Genomic DNA, 22,626 nt, shown 5'->3' on the forward strand with positions numbered 1-22,626 from the left:
CAGGGAGATACCTGGTTGTACTTGTGGCAACAACCCTACATCGAGGGATTAAGCCACATCAGCTGCGGAGGGACTCAGTTGACCCAATACCTGGCCGCTGCTTGCTGTTGTCTACCTGTGCCTGCACAGGTGTCCACAGACCAGAGAATCAGGAGCTCCCTCTGCTGGACATGGGAGAATTGCACAACACTCAACAGTTGAGAGTCATATAGACACTAGGAACTGCAGACGCTGGAAACTTGCGTAAAACACAAAGTGCTGGAGTAACTGAGCAGGTCAGGCACAATCTGAGCTGACCTGAACCTCAATTAAAACTGGGATGATAAAATACTTTTTCACCCAGAGTTGTGAATTTGTGAAATTCTCTGCCACAGAAGGCAGTAAAGGCCAATTCACTGGAATAATTAAAAGGAGTGTTATAGAGCTCCTGGACCCAAGGGATATGGAGAGAAGGCAGGCACAGATTATTGATTGTGGATGATCAACCATGATCACAATGAGTGGCGGTGCAGGCTCGAAGGGAAAATGGCCTCCTCCTGCATCTATTTTCTATGTTTCTATAATCCCTGAAGAACATTAATAGGCAGCGTTTCGGGCTGGGATCTTTCTTCAGACTTACTCCAGCATGTTGTGTTTTTTTATGTAAGCCAACATCTGAAGGTCTTTGTTTCTCCACTTATCACCTGCCAGGCTTTATATGTCCTCGCCTCTCTTTTCAAGATTTCCCCACACGACAATCAGTCTGAAGAAGTCCAAAACATCACCTATACCTGTTCTCCAGAGAATCTGCCTGAGGTTACTCCACCACTTCGTTCTTACTCCAGCAATTGCTGTCACACCACAAGCCCAGAGACCCAGTGCTGAAAACACAGCATCAAACTCAGCTTGAAAAGTCAAAGACTAGAGCATAACTTTAGAATAAAATTTGTATATATATCTATATAATTAAAAGTCTCATCTTGACCACTTCCTGTCTGCACTGTATATTGATTTTAGAAAAAATGCTACCCTGTATCGCTGTGATTTTTGGCCATCTTACTCACAGTCCTCCTCTGCTGAGCAGGCCCCGAGGAGTTTTCCCATCGATGAAGAATAGAAAAGTTATGAGTGTTTAAAAAACCTTTAGATCAGCTGATTGGTCCTCTCGCCTGTCAATCACCGTGATGAAGTTAATGCCCCTTCTGGGGTGCAGGACTATAAAACCCCGGATGCCTGTGTGTGTGTGTGTGTGTGTGTGTGTCTGTGTGTGTGTGTGTGTGTGTGTGTGTGTGTGTGTGTGTGTGTGTGTGTGTGTGTGTGTGTGTGTGTGTGTGTGTGTGTGTGTGTGTGTGTGTGTGTGAGTATGTGTGAGTGTATGTGTATGTGTGTGTGTGCGCGCGCGTGTGTGTGTGCGCGTGTGTCTGCGAGTGTGTGTGTGCGTGTGTGTATATGTATGTGTGTGTGTGTGTGTGTACGTGTGTGTGCGTGTGTGCGTGTGTGTGTGTGCGCATGTGTGTGTGTGTGTGTGTGTGCCTGTGCCTGTGCGTGTGTACATAGGAATTGGTGGAGAGGTGGGACCAGCCCTTCCATGTGGAGTGTGTAGGATGCGAAACAGGAATAATGTAGAACTAGTGTATGGGTGATCGTTGGTCGGTGCAGACCCGGTGGACAGAAGGATGGGTTTCCAGGCTTTATCTCTAAAATTTAAACTCAGCGGTTCAGGCAGCATCTCTGAAGAAACGGATAGGTGACATTTTGGATGAGGACCCTTCTTCAGGTTGATTGCGAGTGGCGGTGGAGAGCTGGAAGAGAGGAGAGGATTTAGGGAGAGGTCAGGATTGAAGGAGAATGATGTGCGGAGAAGGTTTTCTTTTCCATGCAGAGTGATGGTGCCTGGAACGCGCTGCCAGGGATGGTGGTGCCGGCATATACGGTAGTAGCGTTTGAGAGGCTTTAGGTAGGCACATGGATGCAGAGAATGGCAGGAAATGGATCACGTGCAGTTGGAGGAGATGCATTTATATTGGAATCATGTTAAATGCAGACACTGTGGGCCGAAGGGCCTGTTCCTGAGTACTAGTCTATGTTCTTAGACAGAGAACAAAATGCTATGCAAAACCTTTGTGGGAGCAATATTTATTATATTTTAAAAAAGCACTTTGATCTTTCACATGGGTCTCCCTGTTTCCACTCAAAATCACATATCCAACTAACATGTTGCAATCAGTCAAAGACCATTTGTTCCATTAATTGAGAAAAAAATTGAGAAGGTACAAACAGTTAAAGAGTGAAACCCTGGGACCATAGGAATCACTCACATTAATTGCCAGCTTGTACCAATCCAAAACCTCCTGGCTTGTTCTAACTTGCATCCATAGAGGTGTAGAGCAGGGAGGAAGGCCACTCGGCCCATTATGCTCGTGCCAGCTCTTTCAATGTCCTCCAAATATACCTCTGGGCCAGGGAATTCCAACAAAGTGTTTTCCTCTGAGTGAAGACATTTCTTTTCATCTCAGAACTGAGACATTGTATCCTTGCTTTTATAATCTAAAAACACCCTGGTTTGTTTTACAAGACGTTTGTTTTACAACATGTATTGAAACTTTGTTTCAATACACGTCGATCACAATCTTCACCCAACCCCATGCAAACATGAGAACAACTATCCTTGATACAAAGTGTTATTTGTTTATTAACAAATGTTACTTGTTAAATACTGCTTCTTAAGATATAGATTGCTTCTCATTGCCTTAAAAGAGAATGCTGTGAGATTATTAACAATTCTCACTGATGGAGCCTGCAATGTGGTAACATGAATGGAGCCAGCCTTTACCGCAGGCGTGACTGGCCAACGGGTACGTGAGTAAGTAAGCACATGACTAACTCGCTATTCGCTGAACTCAGACACTCAGGGAGGAGGTGGATGCAAGGGGGTAGGTTTGAGGAGAGGGAGCTAGGCTGTAGCGAGTATGGAGGCCAGGCTTACGGAGAATTCAACACTTCCCGCTGAATGCGCGCTTCCGCCGGCTCAGTGCCGTTGAGGAGGTTTGTCCGTGGCGTAGTGGCAGATATCATTCACTGGGATTCTGGATCACGATCAAAAAATACTCCTTATCTGAAAGGGAAATGGGAAGGAGGTCAAAAGAGTGTTAGAAGGCAGCTGATAGTCCATAAGACATGGGAGCAGAATCAGGCCATTTGGTCCATCGAGTATGTTCCGCTATTCCTTATTTTAGACTGCAGAGATACAGCTTTGGAAACAGGCCCTTCGGCCCACCGAGTCCACGCTGACCAACACTCACACCATACACTAGCACTATCCTACACAACAGGGACAATTTACAATTTACAGGAGCCAATTAACCTACAAACCTGCACATCTTTGGAGTGTGGGAAAAAAAACCAACCCAACTAGACTGGTAGAAAGAATAGGTTCAGTATAAATACCAAATAAATGAGTGCGATATGACACAAAATGCTGGAGTAACTCAGTGGGGCAGGCAGCATCTCTGGAGAGAAGATGAGTTACTGCAGCATTTTGTGTCTATCTTCGGTGTTAACAAGCATTTGCAATTCCCTCCTACACCAAGAAATGAGCTTGTTCATGTCAAAATAAATCGCAGTTACCGGGAGCAACCAGGATCTCGTTCTTCCTGCTGCGGATGCGGAGGAAGGTGAGGTCGTTCTGTGAGTCGATGTCCCGGATGATGCTCCTGGCCGTGACTGACAGCTGATGGATGAGGCCGGCATACTGGGCAGTGGTGGCAGTGTCCATGGTTGACCGGATGGGAATACCTGTGTGCAGGGAAGGGCATGTAGCTTGAAAAGCCGAGACTCAAGGAACAGCAGAAACATATTAAACGCCTTGTCACCAGTAAAGTGGCGGCACGGTGGCGCGGCGGTAGAGTTGCTGCCTTTACAGTTGGCATCTCAAAAACAAGATGACGTACGTTTAAGGTGTGAGGAGCAAAGTTTAATACAGACCTGTGGGGCAGCTTTTTTCTTACAGAGGGTGGTGGGTATATGGAACAAATAGTTGAGGCAAGTACAGTAACAGCATTTAAAACCATTTGGCCCGGTGCATGGATAGGACATTGGGCGGCACAGTGGTGCAGCGGTAGAGTTGCTGCCTCATAGGGCTCGAGACCCGGGTTCAATCCTGACTACAGGTGCTGTCTATATGGAGTTTGTACATTCTCCCGGTGACCACGTGGGTTTTCTCAGGGTGCTCCGGTTTCTTCCCACACTCCAAAGACGCGCATGTTTGTAGGTTAATTGGCTTTGGTGAAAATTATAAATTATCACTAGTGTGTAGGATAGTGCAAGTGTACAGGGATCGCTGGTTGGCACACATTTGGTGGGCCGAAGGGCCTGTTTCCATTCTGTATCTCTAAACTAAACTGAGGGTGCTGTATATAAGGAAAATACAGAGGGGCTAAATATGAAATGCTGACATATTTAGCTTGAGGTTCATTATTGTCACATGTACCGAGGTACATCAAAAATCTTTGTTTTACATGCTATTCAAATAGATTTCATATACCATACATAATTACAATCAAGTCCAACTTACGTACAACAGATAGAGCAATGGGGAAGACACAGAGTGCAGAATATAGTTCTCGGCACTGCAGTGCATCACTTCCATTGACAACGTCCAATGTCCGCAATTGGGTAGAGGTGAATTGGACAGTAGCCTAGTTTATGGAAGGACCATTCAGAAGCCTGATAACAGGGGAGGGGGAAGAAGCTGTTCCTGAGTCTGGTGGTGCGCACTTTCAAGCTTCTGTACCTGCTGCCAGAGGGGAGCAGGGAGAAGAAAGAATGTCCGGGGGTGGGACAAGTTTTGACTGCGTGACTGTTTTTCTGAGGTTGGCTGCTTTTCCAACATTTCATGGAGCCAGAGAGATACAGCATGGCAACCTATCAACCACACATCCCACACTGATCCTCACTTTACCGCTCACTCACAAGTTCAGAGGAACTTATAATAGACAATTAACCTACAAAGCCACATGTGTTTTGGATGTGGGAGGAAACCAGAGCACCTGGAGGAAACCGACGTGGTAACAGAGAGAATGTACAAACTCTACACACAAGACAGCAGCCGTAGTCAGGACTGAACCCAGGTCTCAGGTGCCGCGAGGCAACATCTCTGCCAGTAGCTGTAAATTTAAACCGATTTCTGGGAATATACCTGTGGCCAGCAAATGACAGGTAGAGCAAGAAAAAAAAGTACAGCACAGGAACTGGCCCTTCTGTGCCGAACATAAAGCCCAGATAACTCATCTCATCTGCCTGCTCGTGTCCTTGGGTGAAGCCAGATGCTGGTGGATTCAGGTGATGCCATGCCGTGAGATATCCCCTTCCTTCTCCCTCCATTGTAACCACCAGGCTTTTGAACATTCCACAACACTAACCTCAGCAGCTATGACATTCCATCCTTTTTCTCCAGAGATGCTGCCTGACCTGCTGAGTTACTCCAGCACCATGTGTTTATCTTCAGTAATAAACCTACATTTGCAGCACCTTCCTGCACATGAAATTCTATGGACTGTCTTTGGCTGCAATAAGGACATTGGTTTTTATTTGCTTTGCTATTACAGTTATTAATTTGTCGAATATTTTATTGGTTAATATCTATTTTCTACACGATTTGCACGTACAGTCTTGTTAACCTGCTGTAAGTAAGAAATTCATTGTTCTGTTGCTGGTACATGGTAATTAGGCAGAGGGAGACACAAAGTGCTGGAGTAACTCAGCGCGTCAGGCAGCATCACTTGAGACGGGTAACGTTTCGGGTCGGGATCCTTCTTCAGACTGAAAGTAGCTGATGGGGGGGGGGGGGGGGGGGGGGAGACCTCTAGGCAAGAAAATACCAGGACCAAGTTGGGCCAGCCACAAATGCCTAGCAGGTCCATTGAGAAAATGTGATCTCAAGAGGAACAATGTGGAGAACCTTGGAACTGAATCGTTGGCGACTGTTTCGTTGAACACTCATGGTCGGGCCGCCTACCCCCTTCAGGAAAAATCTATCGAAAGAAATTGTTCGGAATACCTTCCACATTGACTACGATAATTCCCAGAACACCCTTCTGGTTCTGAATTCTCTTCAGGGTTTCTTCAACTTCAGCCTGAAATGAGAGACGATGTAAACTGATTAATTCTGAAGGACCAAGGCATGATTTTCAGATCTCCCCCCAAGTAGATAAGAGAAGGGCTACGTTACACTTGATCATCAAATCAACAAAGGGAAGTAGGAGTGGTGGTCATGGTGTTAGCAAAGAGTTTCAATATGAATTGTAATTTAAATTAGAATTTCTATTTATGGATCAAAATATGTCACCAAGGAAACTGGGATCAAGAGAGTTTCCAGTAGTTGGAGAGTCCAGGACCAGGGGGGTAATTAGAATGAAGATGAGGAGGAATTTCCCTTAGCCAGAAGATGGGGAATTTGCGGAATTTGGTGGTGGATGCCAAGTCATTTGGGTATTTGTTAAAGTGGAGATTGATGGATTGTTGATTAGTAAGAGTGTCGACGGTTACAGGGAGAAGGCAGGAGAATGGAGTTGAGAGGGAAATATTAATCAGTCATGATTGAATGGCAGAGCAGACTCAATGGGCCGAATGGCATATTTCTGCACCTATGACTTATCATTTAATTGTCAAATGTACTGACAATGGAACAAGGAAATTCTTACTTGCAGCAGCATAACAGGCCACAACAATAAATGCAATTCACTCAGATATAATAAATAAAAAAAGTTCAATAAATTAAAAAACCTCAATACTAGTGCAACCAAAGACAATCCATAGAAGTTCATAGTTGACTTTGTGTACACAATCATGAGTTGAATAGACTGGGGCAAATGTACTGAGTCTCTTGCCCAGGGTAGGGGAGACAAGAACCAGAGGACATGAGTTCAAGGTGAGAAGGGAAAGATTTAATATGAACCCGAGCAGTAACTTTTTATACATGAAGGGCGGCGGTGTATGGAACGAGCTGCCAGAGGAGATAGTTGAGGCAGGTACTATTGCAACAATCAAGATACATTTAGACAAGTACATGGGGAGGATAGGTTTAAAGGGATATGGGCCAAACACAGGCAGGTGGAACTCGTGTAGATGTGGTATGTTGGTCGGTGTGGGCAAGATGGGTCAAATGGCCTGTTTCCGTGGTGTATGACACCAGTGCTCTGCAGTGTTCAAGAACTTAAATGGGTTGAAAGAAGCTGTTCTTGAACCTGGAGGTCATGGTTTTCAGATCCCTGTACCTTCTTCCTGATGGTAGCAGCGAGATGAGAGCATGGCCAGGGTGGTGTGGGTCTCTGATGATATCAGCTGCCTATTGACTCAGCACCTGTAGATCCCTTTGATGGTGGGGAGGTCAGTACCTTTGATGGACCGGGTAGTCTCAACCACTCTTTGCAACCTGCTTTGTTCCTGGGTGTTTGAGTTACCGAATGCTGGCTGTGACGCAATGGTCAGTGTGCTCTCTAACACAACGTCTTTCTTCTCGATAGAGTGAGACAGCTGAAGGGACTGGGATGCTGGTAGGGGAACTCTGGAATTGGTCAGTTCAGGATGAAGAGGCAGTAGGGGCATTGGACAGGATGACACGGATGGAGCGGTGGCGATGGAAGCGGTCAAGGGTTGTGACAATGAGCGGGAATCTTGGACTGAGGAAGCGTGGCTGTGTTCAGTCCACTCCATCCAAGTGGCCAAGGAAGGGTAACAAGACAGCACAGCACCCACCGGTGGAGGAGACAGACAGGCTGACCCCTACAACACTGAACCGGTGTCCACACTCCTTACAGGCAGCACCCGTAGACAGAATCGAACCCAGGTCTCTGGTGCTGCTGGATAAATTGTTAATTGGCCTCCGTAAACTGCCCCCAGTGTGTAGGGAGTGGATGAGAATGTGGGATAAGATAGAACTAGTGTGTGGATAGGTGATCGATGGTCTGCATGGACTCGGTGTGCTGAAAGACCTGGTTCCATGCTGTATCTGTATCTATAAACTAAACTAAGGCCACCTCACATTTTACACTATGTACTAATAAGGGACCAGGCTACCATGCAGAACCTTGTCAATGGCCCTGCCCTTGTTACTCCTTTGGGCCACATCTTTAAAATATGCCAAATTCATGAGACCAGGCATCCATGCAGAAAGCAATGCTGACTATCCCAAAACAATCCTTGCTCTCCAAATGCTGGTAGATTGCATCTTTCAATATCCCTCCCAGTGACTTTCTGATGTTAGGCCCACTGGCCTATAGCTCCCTGGACTGAAGAATAGGGTGATTTCACTAAAGGTCACTGGAGCGTAGATCCGCACCCACGTGACCAAAATTCTCAAGTGGAGGACACTCGAGGGTTCGGTACATGTTAGTGGATGGGAAAAAACGCATTTTCCCACCCGTTAAAAACATAGAAAACGGCGAGGTTATGAGCTGCAATTTACTGTGCCAGTCAGGGTGACCGTGAGGCACAGCTACCTAGATTTACAGGGGAAAAAAAAGATAGCAAGTAAGGTAAATTCAAGAGGGAACTGAAGGTGCCAAACCGGCGTAAATGAACAGCCGACATTTGCCGTGGATATTTACAGGTTCAAAATATCGGGAATTATCGCGTTTGCTCGCTGAATTTATCAAAAGTAAGTTAATAATGCCTTACTTTTGATGAAATTCAGCGAGCAAACGCGATAATTCCCGATATTTTGGATCTTAAAATCACCACGGCAAATGTCTGCTGTTCACTTCCGCCGCTTTCTACCTTCAGTTCCCTCTTGTAATTACCTCACTTTCTATCTTTTTCTTTGCCTGAAAATTTAGGTCGCTGTGCTTCACGGTCACTCCGACTAGCACAGAAAATCTCAGCTCAAAAATCGGCCGTTTTCCATGTTTTTAACGGGTGGGAAAGTGCGTGTTTCCCCATTCACTAACATGTACCAAACTGAGAGATGTCCTCCAGTTAAAATTTTCGGTCACGTGAGGGGGGATCTACGCTCATTTGACCTTTGGTGAAATCACCCTATAGAGATCACAGCCACAACGTAAACTCGCAGTCAAGTATAATATAACCCCCCACCCACCAATAGTCTTCTGTTTTATGCATGCGAAGCCATAGCACGTTGGAGCTGTGTTCTACATCACTGCTGGTGTGGAGGTTTTTAATTTCCTCGCATCCAAAGAGTTTCGACATTCGAAACTCAGTCGAGCTTTTTAACCTGAATACAGTCGGTCAAAAACTTGCTTCATCGCCAATATGTGTCCATCAGAAGGACATGATCTTTGGACATGCCCGCTTCTCGCGTATAATTTGTCACATATTCTTTCGTGCTAATTAAATGCACAGCCCGACTCACGGCCCTGCTGCAAAGGAAGGAAATTAACAGCAAAGATCCTGTAGCGGATCTTTGATAAACAGGTTCGGGTAATGATGCAATGCAGATGGATCTTGCAGCAATCAACTCTAGTTGCATTTTGATTGCTGGCTCCCACCCACCCCGGATTCTCACCCTCTCCTGCTGCTGCACAACTCACCATGTCCCCGGTCGCCTCTCCCTGCAGCGCGGCTCCCGGCTCCCACACACACTCCCCCTTCAGCTGCTCATGACATCAGCTCCCCGGGGCGGGGAGGAGCGACTGGCCGCAGGCTGCGCCAGGCAGAGCAGAGCAGAGAGCTGCTGGAATTGACGGGCTGGGCCCAGAGTCGCGCCGCACTGCTCCCACGCTAAAGCTGGCCGTGCTTTCAGAGTCAAGTTGTCGTATGTCCCAGACACAACAATTATATTCTTACTTGCAGCAGCACATTATATGTGCTCTGTAAACAATATAATGCACGACAAAAAGTTCTATCTATATCTATATTGTCAGTATAATATATTGTATAATAAACGAAAAAAGTTCAGTATATGTCAGTATATATACTGCCGTATATATATACTTTTTTATAATAAATGCCGATATATACTTTTTTATAATAAACTAAAAAAGTTCAATATATATACTGAACATTTTTTCGTTTATTATATTGTTTTAGATTACCATGTTGCAATATGTATCTCTCTATATATATATATACATAAATATATCACGTATAATATAAATATGACATACACATATCCATTGCATCCACATCTTTATCATCTGTTCCACAGCCAACAATGGCCCATTGTGAGCTCCACCTTTCCTTGGTCATCAGTGCCGGGGCTCTGATATGTTCTGAATATTTTCATACCTCGCGTTTCCCTCCCTTTACTCTTAGTCTGAAGAAGGGTCTCAACCTGAAATGTCACCTATTCCTTTTCCCCAGAAATTCTGCCTGACCAGCTGAGTTACTCCAGTAGTGTCTATCTTCCTATACATATACACATAAAAACAAACAATAAAAGTGGAAAAACAAAATGTCCCCAAATCTATGCTGTTCAGAGCTTATTTGGAGGTTGTAGTGTTTAATAGCCTGGGGAAGAAGCTGTTCCCTAACTTGGACGTTCGTTTTCAGGCTCCTGCAGATTCTTCTCAATGGCAGGAGTGAAATGAGAGCGTGGCCAGGGTGGTGTGGGTCTCTGATGACGCTGGCTGCATTTTTGAAGCAGCGACTCTGTAAATCCCTTCGATAGTGGGGATGTCAGTGCCCATGCTGGACTGGGCAGTGTTCACCACTTTTTGCAGTCTTCTTCACTGCTGGGCATTCAAGTTGCCGAACCAGGCCGTGATGCAGCCAGTCAATATGCTCTCTACTGTACACCTGTAGAAGTTCAAGAGAGTCCTCTCTGACATAACGAATCTCTGCAATCTTCTCCGAAAGTAGAGGCGTTGATGCGCTTTCTTTATAATTGCATCAATGTGCTGAGTCCAGGTAAGATCTTCAGAGGTATGGATGCCCGGGAATTTGAAGCTTTAGCCTGGTGGATCTCAACAAGGAACAAAATTACTGCAATTGCTACAAAATACAGGAGGAAGAATATAATGACCTCTGTTCCCCACTAATTTACCGACCATTTTATTCGCTCCACCCCTCTGCAACTTGAAAGTAGCCTGTCTTCATAAGATTAACTCCATTGTCCTGGAATGACACAAAGTGCTGGATGGAGTAAAGGCCAGGATAAGAGGTTTATTTTCATCTTTGAATTTGAGATTTGAGAATTTGAAATCTGAATTGAATTTGAAATTTGAGTCCGACCTCCCTTCCAATGAGTCCATTTACACTTCACGCTGCCTCAGCAAGGACCATCTGCCGCCACAGCTGGCCCGCACAGCTTCCTCGGCCTCATGCTTGTGATGCCAACCCTCACTCGCACTCCAATGCTGGCTGCTACCATTGACCCCGCCGATCATCGCCTCTCCCCTGGCCGCCAGCAGGTCGGGGCCATCAACTCACCTGGATTGCAGGTACAGTTCCGGAACGAGAGTCTGAAGAAGGGTCCCAACCCAAAACGTTGCTTATCCATGTTCTCGAGAGATGCTGCCTGACCCCGGGTTACTCCAACACTTTGTGTCCTTTTGTGTATTAACCAACTACTGCGGTTGTTTGTTTCTACTGCTTGTACAATGATAACCCCTTACTTGGTTATAGTGGGCTAATCGGCAATAATGCACTGTATCACCCCCCCAACCCTCCCTCCCCAAATAGATAGATATAGGTATGCCATTTATTGTCACTATACATGTACAATGAGATTAAAAGCAGCTCGTACTCAGTGCATACATATAATTTAGTACAAAAAACAAGAAACAGAAAACAAAACAAAAGGTGGTGGGGGGGGGGGGGGGGTCCATTATAATAAGGGTTTACTGTAGAATTTAAATGTCCCTTCTGCCAAGTCGAATCAAGGAACAGCAGATGATGGCTTACAAAGATATCTGCTGGAGTAATTGAGCAGGTCAGACAGCATCTGTGAAGAACATGGATAGGTGACTTTCGGGTCGGGATCCGCAGGTCTGCCCCACTGGTTCAAAACTGGTTAACAGTCCAGTTACTTAAGCACAATGTTCAACTAACCTATCCTAACCCAAAAAGGAGCACACCAAACAGCATGTTACTGTACAGTTGAGAAGCTTTTATTTTTTGTTATATATACAATGTTAACTATTTTTACATAGATAAACAGGATAAGAAGCTTGCGCCAGAGGGCAGAATTATCTTATTCGCCTTAACTTATTTCTGGAACAATCAAATTCAGCTGTACAAAAATGATTAAACACAGAAATATTGACATGATTTACAATCCTTAGATATCATACAGTGGGAATTAACACAATGTAGAAAGCTCAAAGATATGAATGACAAATCCCAGATTCTTTTAAATTATGTTGTAGCTTCAGAAATAACAAACATTAAATTTCCTATAGAATTTACTTGTAAATACTTCTAAGCTAGTCATTTAAAAGACCCAAGATATTTTGTTTAAAATCAAATTAATCAGTGCTATTTATACAAGTGTGGACAACTTACATAGAGGATGGGTGAAAGACATCACACAACTATTATCCAATGGATATGTGAGTGGTTGATACGACGTTACTAAAGGCTACGTAGATAAAACTCTGAAAGGAATTTAGTTTTCTACAGGTGGAGGCCAACTGCTTGCTGGGGAGAGTTTGCGGAATATTCAACTGGGTTGCTGAGTGGTTTAGTTTCTGGACTTGACTGGGCTTCTAACCCAAGCTCTTTCATTTGCGGGGTTGGGGGGGTTGGGGAAACAAGGATTGAGGGCAGTTTAGTTTAGAAATATAGCACGGAAACAGGCCCTACGTCCCACCGAGTCTGTGCCGACCAGCGATCCCGCACACTAACACTATCCGACACACCAGGAACAATTTCCAATTTTTACCTGAGCCAATTAAATTACTGTGGGAGGATACACCCAGTTGAAGACCCACATGGTCATGGTGAGAAAGTACAAACTCCGTACAGACAGCACCCGTAGTCAGGAATGAACCAGGGTCTCTGGCGCTGTAAGGCAGCAACTCCACCGCTGCATCACCGTGCTGCGTTAATGCATGACAAAAAAAAAAGATAAAGTGCTGGAGTAATTCAGCGGGTCAGGCAGCATCTCTGGAGAGCATGGATAGGTGATGTTTTGGGTTGGGACCCTTCTTTAGAATGAGAACGTCACCCATCCATATCCTCCAGAGATACTGCCTGACATGCTGAGTTACTCCAGTACTTTGTGTCTTTTTTTTGTAAAGCAGTATCTGGAGTTCCTTCCTTCTCCAGTTATGCATGGCATTGGGCAAGTACTTGCTAGAAATCTGGGCAGAGATAAGACATTCTCTTGCACCAACAGGAGTCCTAGAGGAAAGCAGAAAACTCAAGAACAAAATAAAAACCAGGGAAATTCAAGACTGGGCTATCAAAAGGAGGACAAATATGTGAAAATAAATCTGTGCTGCTCTGTTGTATCGATTCAAATTATTTGTTGTTTTAAAACGTACATTATGACTCATAAATGAAAATGCTGCCACTTTGAATCAGGTAATATTTAAAACCTTCTGGCCATAACCATTGGATAACTGGCTGAGCAGTCTTTGACAAGCCGCAGAAACATCAAAATCAGATGATAATGTATTATAACGACAGGAAGAGAAAAACGTTTTTTTTTTATTTCACAGCGGATAAATTAATGATGCGTAACTCTCAAAAACAAAGTGCAGCATCCTTGGCTTCAGTTTCCAGTTATTTCCTGAACTAAATATTGAACATTCAGCCACAATAGAATTTCCCTTCTAGCTTTCCTCACGTTTAGAAGCCACGGTTTACCAGATCAGACACATTCCTACCACGTTTTCACCCTCAAGAACACAAAATGCTGCAGTAACTCAATGGATCAGGCTGCATCTCTGGAGGGCATGCATTAAAACATCTGCTATTCCTTCTGTCTCCATTTTACTGCTCTGTTGCAACATCTCCACAAGGTTTGCTTACTTCGCAGAGGTTCTCTGCCTATCCGCTCTCCAGGGAATCTGCCTTACCCGCTGAGTTACTCCAGCACTTTGTGTTTTGATCAATAGTCCAGAATCCACAGTTCCATGTGTCTAGCTTTTCAACCTTCCTCCTCTAGAAGATGTCCTGAAGGGTGTTGGGTTATGGGGAGAAGGCTGGAGAATGGGGCAGAGAGGGAAAGGTCAGTCATAATTGAATGGCGGAGTAGACTTGATGGACCGAATGGCCAAATTCTGCTCTTCGAACATATGTCGAGACCCATCAGGATACATCTCAGAGACACATTGCTCAGTGGACATTCCTACGCACTGCTCAGATTTCCACACAGACTTTCAGTAGGTCTTGCTCAATGGCAATTGGTAGCAACCAGGTTTCAGCATCTGGACTGATTTCACTTCGCCCCAGATCAGGGTCCAAATGATGTTGCCATTCACTGAAGATCAGCAAAGAGTAGAACGCCAGAAATCAAACCAGCAACATTCTAATCTATAGAACAGATTCATGTGCTCATGACATAGCAAGTGAGTCGCTGACAAGTATACCAAGCATTCCTTCACAAACTATCATTAGGGTGGGCGAGGGGAGGGGAAAGTTACACATCATGGATTTACAAGCTAATGTTACCTGAAAAGATATGACTGTTCTCTTTACACGTTTAATTTTATCCTACGCACCTGTAGCCCAATTCATTAGAATGAGAAAATTATACTCCATTGTATAAGCTTGGAACAAATTGTTATTTAACTAACACAACTGGGACTTACTTTTGTGTAGAGGCTGGTTTCCACCCAAGATAAAGACAAAAAGCTGGAGCAGCTAAACGTTCAGGCAGCATCTCTGCATTAAAGGAATGAGACATTTCGCGTCAGACTCTTCAGACTGGGACTCGACCCAAAACGTCACCTATCATTTTTCTCCAGAGGGTGCCTGAACCGTTGAGTTATTCCAGCATTTTGTGTCTATCTTGGGACTTTCTTTTGTTTGGCTGTAGAATGAGTCTCCAAAGCCAGAAATCTTTGTACATTCTCACCCGACATTTACCCCCAACTACAGAACAAAACAATTTGCCTCCAAAATTCCTTAGTCTTAAACAAACTAGATTACCAACAACAGGAAGCAAGTTACAGGAAAACAATGCATCAAGGGCACCTGTAAAACTAATTCATCATAAACCATCGAGGGTGAATTAGATTCTATTGCCTAGTAAGTGTGAAATTAATAAACCGCTAGCAATGATTTCAACTGAAGTATTGCTTCCCACTAATCGCGTGTAAAGTTTAAATCAATAAAATTTAAGATGCTCAGGAACAACATTTTCAAAGGTTATTCTGCTTTATATATATCTCTAAATCTTCTAATCAACAAAACACAAAATGCTGGAATAACTCGGGTGGTCAGGCAGCATCAATGGATAGGTGACATTTCAGGTTGGGATTTGGGACCCTTCTTCAGACCCTGACCTGAAATGACACACTGGAGACATCGGAAGTGAGGAGCAAGGGCCAGTAGGAGGGTAAACTGGGCTAATGCCTCCAGCGCCTTCAAGGTCGGCTGCAGGAGCTGCCCCGGGGCACAAAGACGGCCAGGCGAGGACAGGGTCGTTGGTTCGCAGGCCGAGGGGGACAGAGGAGGCCCTGCAGGAGCTCGGGGCTTATGGGATCGGGAGCTCCTCCAGTAGACTGAGCGCATGGGATGATTGGACTTTGGAAATGGTGCCAAAACATGGTGGTGCCTGAATGTGTAAATAGGCAAAAAGAATTTCACTGTGCAGTTGCATGTGTGACAAATATAGTCCCACTGAACGGATCCATGTCCTGCAGAGATACTGCCTGACCCAATGAGTTACCTCGCACTTTTGTGCGTTGCACAAGATAACCTGTGACTTCGACTGTGGAAATGGTTGTAATGGGGTTAGTGCATCAATAGTAGTTTGTTTACTATGCTGGTTTGTCAAAAGGAGGGAACATTACATTTTTTAAAAATTGGATCGGCCAAGTTAACAGTAGTAGAAAATCCCTTCAGCTGCAAGTCACTGTATTTACACAATGGCACCATTCGGGTTAAACATTCAGTTTGTGTCGGGCAATAGACAGCATCAGGCTAATATGGATATTAACCCAGAAGAAGCGAGGAGGAGTGTGGCAAGGCAAGGGAGTGAGACAAACACAGAAAGGAATAAAGCACTTTTCCACATCCCACTTTTCTATTTGCAGGTCAGAAAGGGCCTATAAAAAAACATGCACCAAGTTTTGAGCTCAGTGTTATGTGGAAAAGTTTATTTACAAGGTGTTAGAAGAAGAAAAATAGTGGAAAGTGCTGTGCCTTCCAAAAGTGCCAGCAATTATTTATTCACATTTAACGGGAGCTTACTATTTATTAGCGTATATTTGCTTATTCTTCTCTGCTTTGTGAAGTACATCACAGAAGATGAGAGATTATTAATCGAGACTATGGAAAACTCGCTAGGAGATGCCATGTTTAGATGCCCCATGAAACCCACCTGTTAACTTCAGGTACATTTATCCAATTAGCTTATCTTTGACCAGCTAACTGGCATTTCAGGCACTGATGATGGAGTGCCAGAACGGCCCAAGAAACACAACCATCAGAGAGTGTGTTCTTTCTGTTTAGTCAGTTGGCGATCACTCGCAAAACACCCAAGCTCTGCACTGCCCAAGAAATAGATCAGGGGATTCCTGTTCGAAGCAGGAGCGTGCTGAGCCCCAGAACAAGACACGTGACACATGGACTGTAAACCAGCCTGTCAATTTTGCACAGCACACACCTATATGAAGCTCTTTTATTTTTAGTTTGTTGAAGCTGGCCTCCCACAGGGTTTCTATAGGTTTCAGATTGAAAATATTAACCTCGGGTGATAACTGTTGCTGGGGGTTTTAGGTGTCTAAGCAGGGGTGAGTAAATACAGCAGATATCTGTTCACAGAGGGGACGAGGCCTGGCCTTGCCCTCAGTGCACATAGTCCACATGTACATTGCCCAGCAAAGGCTTTCACTGGCCAATAACCAGCACACCAAATGTCAGAGCCAGCGGCCAACAAATGTATGTCAATATGGATCAAACAACCTCCAAACACACATTGATCAACAAACCAGTGAGATGCTGGTTTACGTTAAAACTGGAGTCCCAGTTGCAAATCAAACTGGATTCAAAAACTCACCCAAATATTCAGGTTTTAACAAAAACTATCTCTCTCTTATATCCTATACATGTAATTTATAACTAATCATAACAATATATTACAAATAAAATCTGGTTTAAGAATTGGCTTAATTAAATATAAGACAACCCAACATTCTTTCACCCTACCTCGAGAGTGCAGGCTCTTTTGCTGACATCAGCAGTCTCAACACGAGCCACCGCTTTCCACTCAAGATCGGACAGCAGGTGTAGAGACCATTGTGAGAATGCAATGCATCAAAGCTCAGGTCCAATCTAGTCTTGGGCACACTTAGTCACAGGTGAATTTCCTCAGTGCCCCAATGCAATCAGGCCAGTTGTTGACTACCTCAACTACCTGTCCCCCTGCAGAGTTATTGCATCAGGCAATGTGCCATTCACCAGTTTACATACTATTACATACAACTTTGTGGAGAGTGTGGCAAGAGAATGGTGTTGAGTTCAGTGAACGGTAGAATTGGTGTACATTTTTTATAACCAAGCAGATGCTGTTTGAATAATTTAAACCTTTAATTCAAAACAGATCCTCACCCCAAATCTCAGGCCAGTGAGATAAATAACTAGACAGTAAATGCCTCTCAGATACAGATGAGCCACCGCCCCATGCAATAAATAAATATCTACTCAACTGCGCAATACGGGAGATGACGACGATACAGGGCACTTTCCTTCTCATTGCTGCCACATGCAATGCAGCTTTCCGCCATCTTTCCTTAAATCACCATTTTATATTAACCCCAGCTGCCATGTCTTCCCTCATGCAAGCCTAGCCAGCGAATCCTCACAGGAAATCTGAAGCAGGAGGGCATCACGGCTAAGCAGAAATCTATCCTCGCGTGAATCTCATTAACACACTTTACAGTGAGACCATAGTGGTGGCAACCTTCCTGCAGAGATTTCATACCATTATTGGCCTGTTAAAATTACTTTAAACAAATTAGAATACAAACAGATATGATCATTATACTATTGGTGATTTGGGGTAGATTTTATCCCTGCTAAGAAAAGGTAGACTTTTTTTGATTGAAAGATACAGCACGGAAATAGGGCCTTCTACCCACGTCGACGATCGATCACCCGTTTACATTAGTTCTGTGTTATCCCACTTTCCCCATCCACTCTCTACAAACTAGGGGCAATTTACAGAGGGCAATTACATCCAAAAAGCTCCAGTTTAAATCACTTGAAAGTAATAAGAGGTGTAGTGATGTGTAGGCAGGGTTGGAATACCTAATTCAATCATTGTGAATATCCCAAATGAATTCCTGGGACCATTTTAAAGCTCATCTTCAAGGAATTAACTAGAGAGCAGGCAAATAGATGTTGCAAGTCTGGAAAGCTGGAGGTTAACAAATGTTCGCAAACATTTCCAGGCCATAAAGAAGAGAAACGATGTACAATTTGTCCTGGACACAAACATAACATTTCGAGGGCATGGTCTCTGAAAAGTTGCTTTTGAATGCTGATGGGAAAATAGAGTATTTTTCTACATCCCACACATCCTCAACTTCAGACACCAAAACAAGGCCCTTCCCCTTCCCCTCCCCCCCTTTACAAAGTACTGTACATTGCTAATGTGCCTTCTAGAGATGGGAAAATGTATCCAGTGCTAGCTTGAATGCTACTTGTATGAGACTCGTCACTGTAAAACACCCTCAGATAAGTTGCCTGCCAGACACAATGGCAAAATCTAAAAGGGCAAATGTGGTGGTGGGGGGAAGAGATAAAATTCATGCTCCCGCAAGAGGCGATGTTTTATTCTGCAGACGTGCCAGAGTCAGAGATATCAGTACATACAGTGCCCTCCATAATGTTTAGGACAAAGACCCATCATTTATTTGCCTCTGTACTCCACAATTTGAGATTAGTAATAGAAAAAAAAAAATCACATGTGGTTAAAGTGCATATTGTCAGATTTTATTAAAGGTTTTTTTTTTAAATACATTTTGGTTTCACCAGCTGTGCTTACAGAGTCCCCCCATTTCAGGGCACCATAATGTTTGGGACACATGGCTTCGCAGGAGTTTATAATTGCTCAGGTGTGTTTAAATGCCTCCTTAATGCAGGTATAAGAGAGTTCTCAGCACCTCGTCATGCCTCCAGTCTTTCCATCACCTTTGGAAACTTTTATTGCTGTTTATCAACATGAGGCCCAAAGTTGTGCCAATGAAAGTCAAAGAAGCCATTATGAGTCTGAGAAGCAAGAATCAAACTGATAGAGACATCAGCCAAACCTTAGGCTTACCAAAATCAACTGTTTGGAACATCATTAAGAAGAAAGGGAGCACTGGTGAGCTTACTAATCGCAAAGGGACTGGCAGGTCAAGGAAGACCTCCACAGCTGATGACAGAAGAATTATCTCTACAATAAAGAAAAATCCCCAAACACGTCCAACATCAGAAACACTCTATAGGAATCAGGTGTGGATTTGTCAATGACCACTGTCCGCAGAAGACTTCATGAACAGAAATATAGAGGCTACACTGCAAGATACAAACCACTGGTTAGCCCCATAAATAGGATGGGCAGGTTACAGTTTGCCAAGATGTACTTAAACGAGCAACCACAGTTCTGAAAAAAAGGTCTTGTGGACAGATGAGACGAAGATTAACTTATATCAGAGTGATGGCAAGAGCAAAGTATGGAGGAGAGAAGGAACTGTTCAAGATCCCTATCATACCACCTCATCTGTGAAACATGGTGGTGGGCGTGTTATGGCCTGGGCATGTATGACTGCTGAAGGTACTGGCTCACTTATCTTCATTGATGATACAACTGCTGATGGTAGTAGCATAATGAATTCTGAAGTGTATAGACACGTCCTATCTGCTGAAGTTCAAACAAATGTCTCAAAACTCATTGGCCAGCAGTTTATTCTACAGCAAGACAATGACCCCAAACATACTGCTAAAGCAACAAAGGAGTTTTTCAAAGCTAAATAATGGTCAATTCTTGAGTGGCCAAGTCAATCACCCGATCTGAACCCAATTGAGCATGCCTTTTATATGCTGAAGAGAAAACTGAAGGGGACTAGCACCCAAAACAAGCATAAGCTAAAGATGGCTGTAATACAGGCCTGGCAGAGCATCACCAGAGAAGACACCCAGCAACTGGTGATGTCCATGAATCACAGACTTCAAGCAGTCATTGCATGCAAAGGATATGCAACAAAATACTAAACATGACTACTTTCATTTACATGACATTGCTGTCACCCAAACATCGTGGTGCCCTGAAATGGAGGGGACTACGTATAAAAACTGCTGTAATTTCTACATGGTGAAACCAAAACGTATAAAAATACCTTTTATTAAAATCTGACAATGTGCACTTTAATCACATGTGTTTTTTTTTTCTATTACAAATCTCAAATTGTGGAGTACAGAGGCAAATAAATAAACGATGGGTCTTTGTCCCAAACATTATGGAGGGCACTGTGAATACCACAAACATTCTCTACTCATGCTCTATAAAACTAGAGCTACATAACCTCAGCTAAGTTTTTGATTCATTTTAAAATACAGAGCAGAAACTTCTGCTTTCCAAACTACACTGTGCAGAGAGGGGGATTAGGTTTGGGATATTATCACAATTACTACTGGTGTGCTAGTTTCATTGACTTCTAAAAGAAAACCAACAAAAGTATAGGAGGCATCTGTTGAACAATGACAATGGGGCATTCCTCAATTGGAAAGGAGACTCAACCTCACAGGACATGCTTGAACTGCTTTTCAACTTATTAAAACAAATTAGAAATAAATCCTGTGACAAAGACAGGTTGTAGAAATAAATAACTACAAATGCTGGTTTGTACCGAAGATGGACAATAAGTGGTGGAGTAACTCAGCGGGTCAGGCAGCACCTCTGGAGAAGGATGGCTGACATTTCGGGTTGGAACCCTTCTTCAGACCCGAAATGTCACCCATCTTTTTTTCTCCAGAGATGCTGCCTGACCCGCAGAGTTACGCCAGAACTTTGTCTATCTTTGTATTAAACTAGCATCTGCAGATCTGTTAAGACAGACTATTGGATAAGGTAAGAGGAGAGAAGGGGGAGATGACCCCAATGACAGATCATGATAAATACAATCCAATCAGAAGGCAAAAAGGAAGGGAAAAGGGTAAGATACAGTCCATCATGGTTTGTTTCTCAATACAGGCCGGGTAGTTACTCAGCCCTGGCTTAGTCTCGGCTGCAAGACGCAATCAAATCTCGGAAAGCCTAATCAACCAGCTCACGTAGTCATAAATAGCAGCCAATTGTATTCCTGTCCGGGCAGGGTCAGCCTGCCTGTTCCTTCACACACAGTGCAAATGAACAAACTGTGGTTTAAGCTGTTTATCACAGCAGATTAATTCCATGTGAACATGTACAATTTCTCCATAATATCGGGTTTTTCACTTGCAAATACAGAGAGACAAAGTCGAGGCATGTCTCTGCATCCATTTCCCATAGGGTTTCTGACAGAAATAGTCTGACCTGACACGTCTGGCTAAACAAATGACTACTGGAAAGAAAAGCATAAGAAATGGAAATGCATTCCTCATTTCCAAAGCCTCTTAAAATAACAGACAGCACGTTAACTCTCTTCGGTTGAGACTGTTATATGGGGTTACTCTTGTCCAAATCCTTCAGTTTCTTCTATTGCAAAGAGCAGCTTTTCCTTCAATTGCTCATAGCTCTTGTATGGCGGCAAATCCAAACGATTGAAGCTGGAGAGAAAGATATAATAGAGAAAAATATATATATCAGAGCCACATTGAGAGACAGCGGCGACTTTATTTGGGAGATATTCACAACACTGGTGTGAGAAATGTCTGCCCCCTAAGTTATTAATCTTGGAAATTGAGATGTCTGAGGTGGCTGAATTGTTTATAAATAAATAAATGATTCTCCCTGTGACTGCGTGGGTTTTCTCCAGTTTCTTCCCACATCCAAAGACGTACAGGTTTGTAGGTTAATTGGCTTTGGTAAAATTGTCCCTAGTGTGTAGAATAGTATTAGTGGGGTGATCGTTGTTTGGCATGGGCTCGGTGGGCCAAACGTCCGCTTCCACGCTCTAAAGAGTAAAGTAGGGAAAATCCCCAGGATCATTTAACACAGCTTGATGATCGAGGGAAGATTGAGCAGCATCTTTCCAGAAGGCTAATGTTGCACTGTGAATCCATTTTGGAATGGAATGGTTGAAAATTGCAACTCCGATGACACGGGTGTAGGAAATGGAAGCACTTAGAGAAATCCCAGTTTCTGACCAGCTAGTTTAGGCCCAGCATTTATACGGCTTTTCACAAGTTGCAATACAATTCAATCATGGCTGATCTCTGCCTCCTAATCCCATTTTCCTGCCTTCTCCCCAATAACCCTTGACACCCTCTCTAATCAAGAATTTGTCCGTCTCTTCCGTAAAAGTGTCCACTGACTTGGCCTCCACAGCCCTCTGCAGCAATGAGGTTCACAGATTAAGTACCCTCTGACAAAAGAAGTTCCACCTCACCTCC

General features: G+C 43.8%; 2 protein-coding genes across 2 annotated transcripts in view; both read right to left on the reverse strand.

Moving 5' to 3' along the window:
• Positions 1 to 2,099: 2,099 nt before the first annotated feature.
• Positions 2,100 to 9,678, reverse strand: LOC129707299 (dynein light chain roadblock-type 1-like). Its single transcript, XM_055652237.1, has 4 exons — positions 9,525 to 9,678; positions 6,038 to 6,113; positions 3,607 to 3,774; positions 2,100 to 3,094 (listed from the first exon to the last, which is right to left on the reverse strand). Exons 1-4 carry the CDS (start codon positions 9,525 to 9,527, stop codon positions 3,051 to 3,053), a joined length of 291 nt encoding a protein of 96 aa, XP_055508212.1. The 5' UTR covers positions 9,528 to 9,678; the 3' UTR covers positions 2,100 to 3,050.
• A 2,344-nt stretch (positions 9,679 to 12,022) lies between these two features.
• Positions 12,023 to 22,626, reverse strand: part of LOC129707300 (E3 ubiquitin-protein ligase Itchy-like) — an 82,887-nt gene continuing 72,283 nt past the window's right edge. Inside the window, exon 24 of the mRNA XM_055652238.1 lies at positions 12,023 to 21,840. Coding sequence (XP_055508213.1) covers positions 21,741 to 21,840 — 100 coding nt within the window. The 3' untranslated portion in view covers positions 12,023 to 21,740. The remainder of the gene's footprint in view (positions 21,841 to 22,626) is intronic.

This window comes from Leucoraja erinacea, chromosome 21 (assembly GCF_028641065.1).
Source record: "Leucoraja erinacea ecotype New England chromosome 21, Leri_hhj_1, whole genome shotgun sequence".
NCBI lineage: Eukaryota > Metazoa > Chordata > Chondrichthyes > Rajiformes > Rajidae > Leucoraja > Leucoraja erinaceus.

Coding starts and splice junctions, on each gene's coding strand:
- LOC129707299 (XM_055652237.1), bottom strand. Junction 3,775..6,037: donor TATCGTAGTCAATGTGGAAG/GTATTCCGAACA, acceptor CCCTGCACACAG/GTATTCCCATCCGGTCAACC. Junction 3,095..3,606: donor CGAGATCCTGGTTGCTCCCG/GTAACTGCGATT, acceptor TTTCCCTTTCAG/ATAAGGAGTATTTTTTGATC.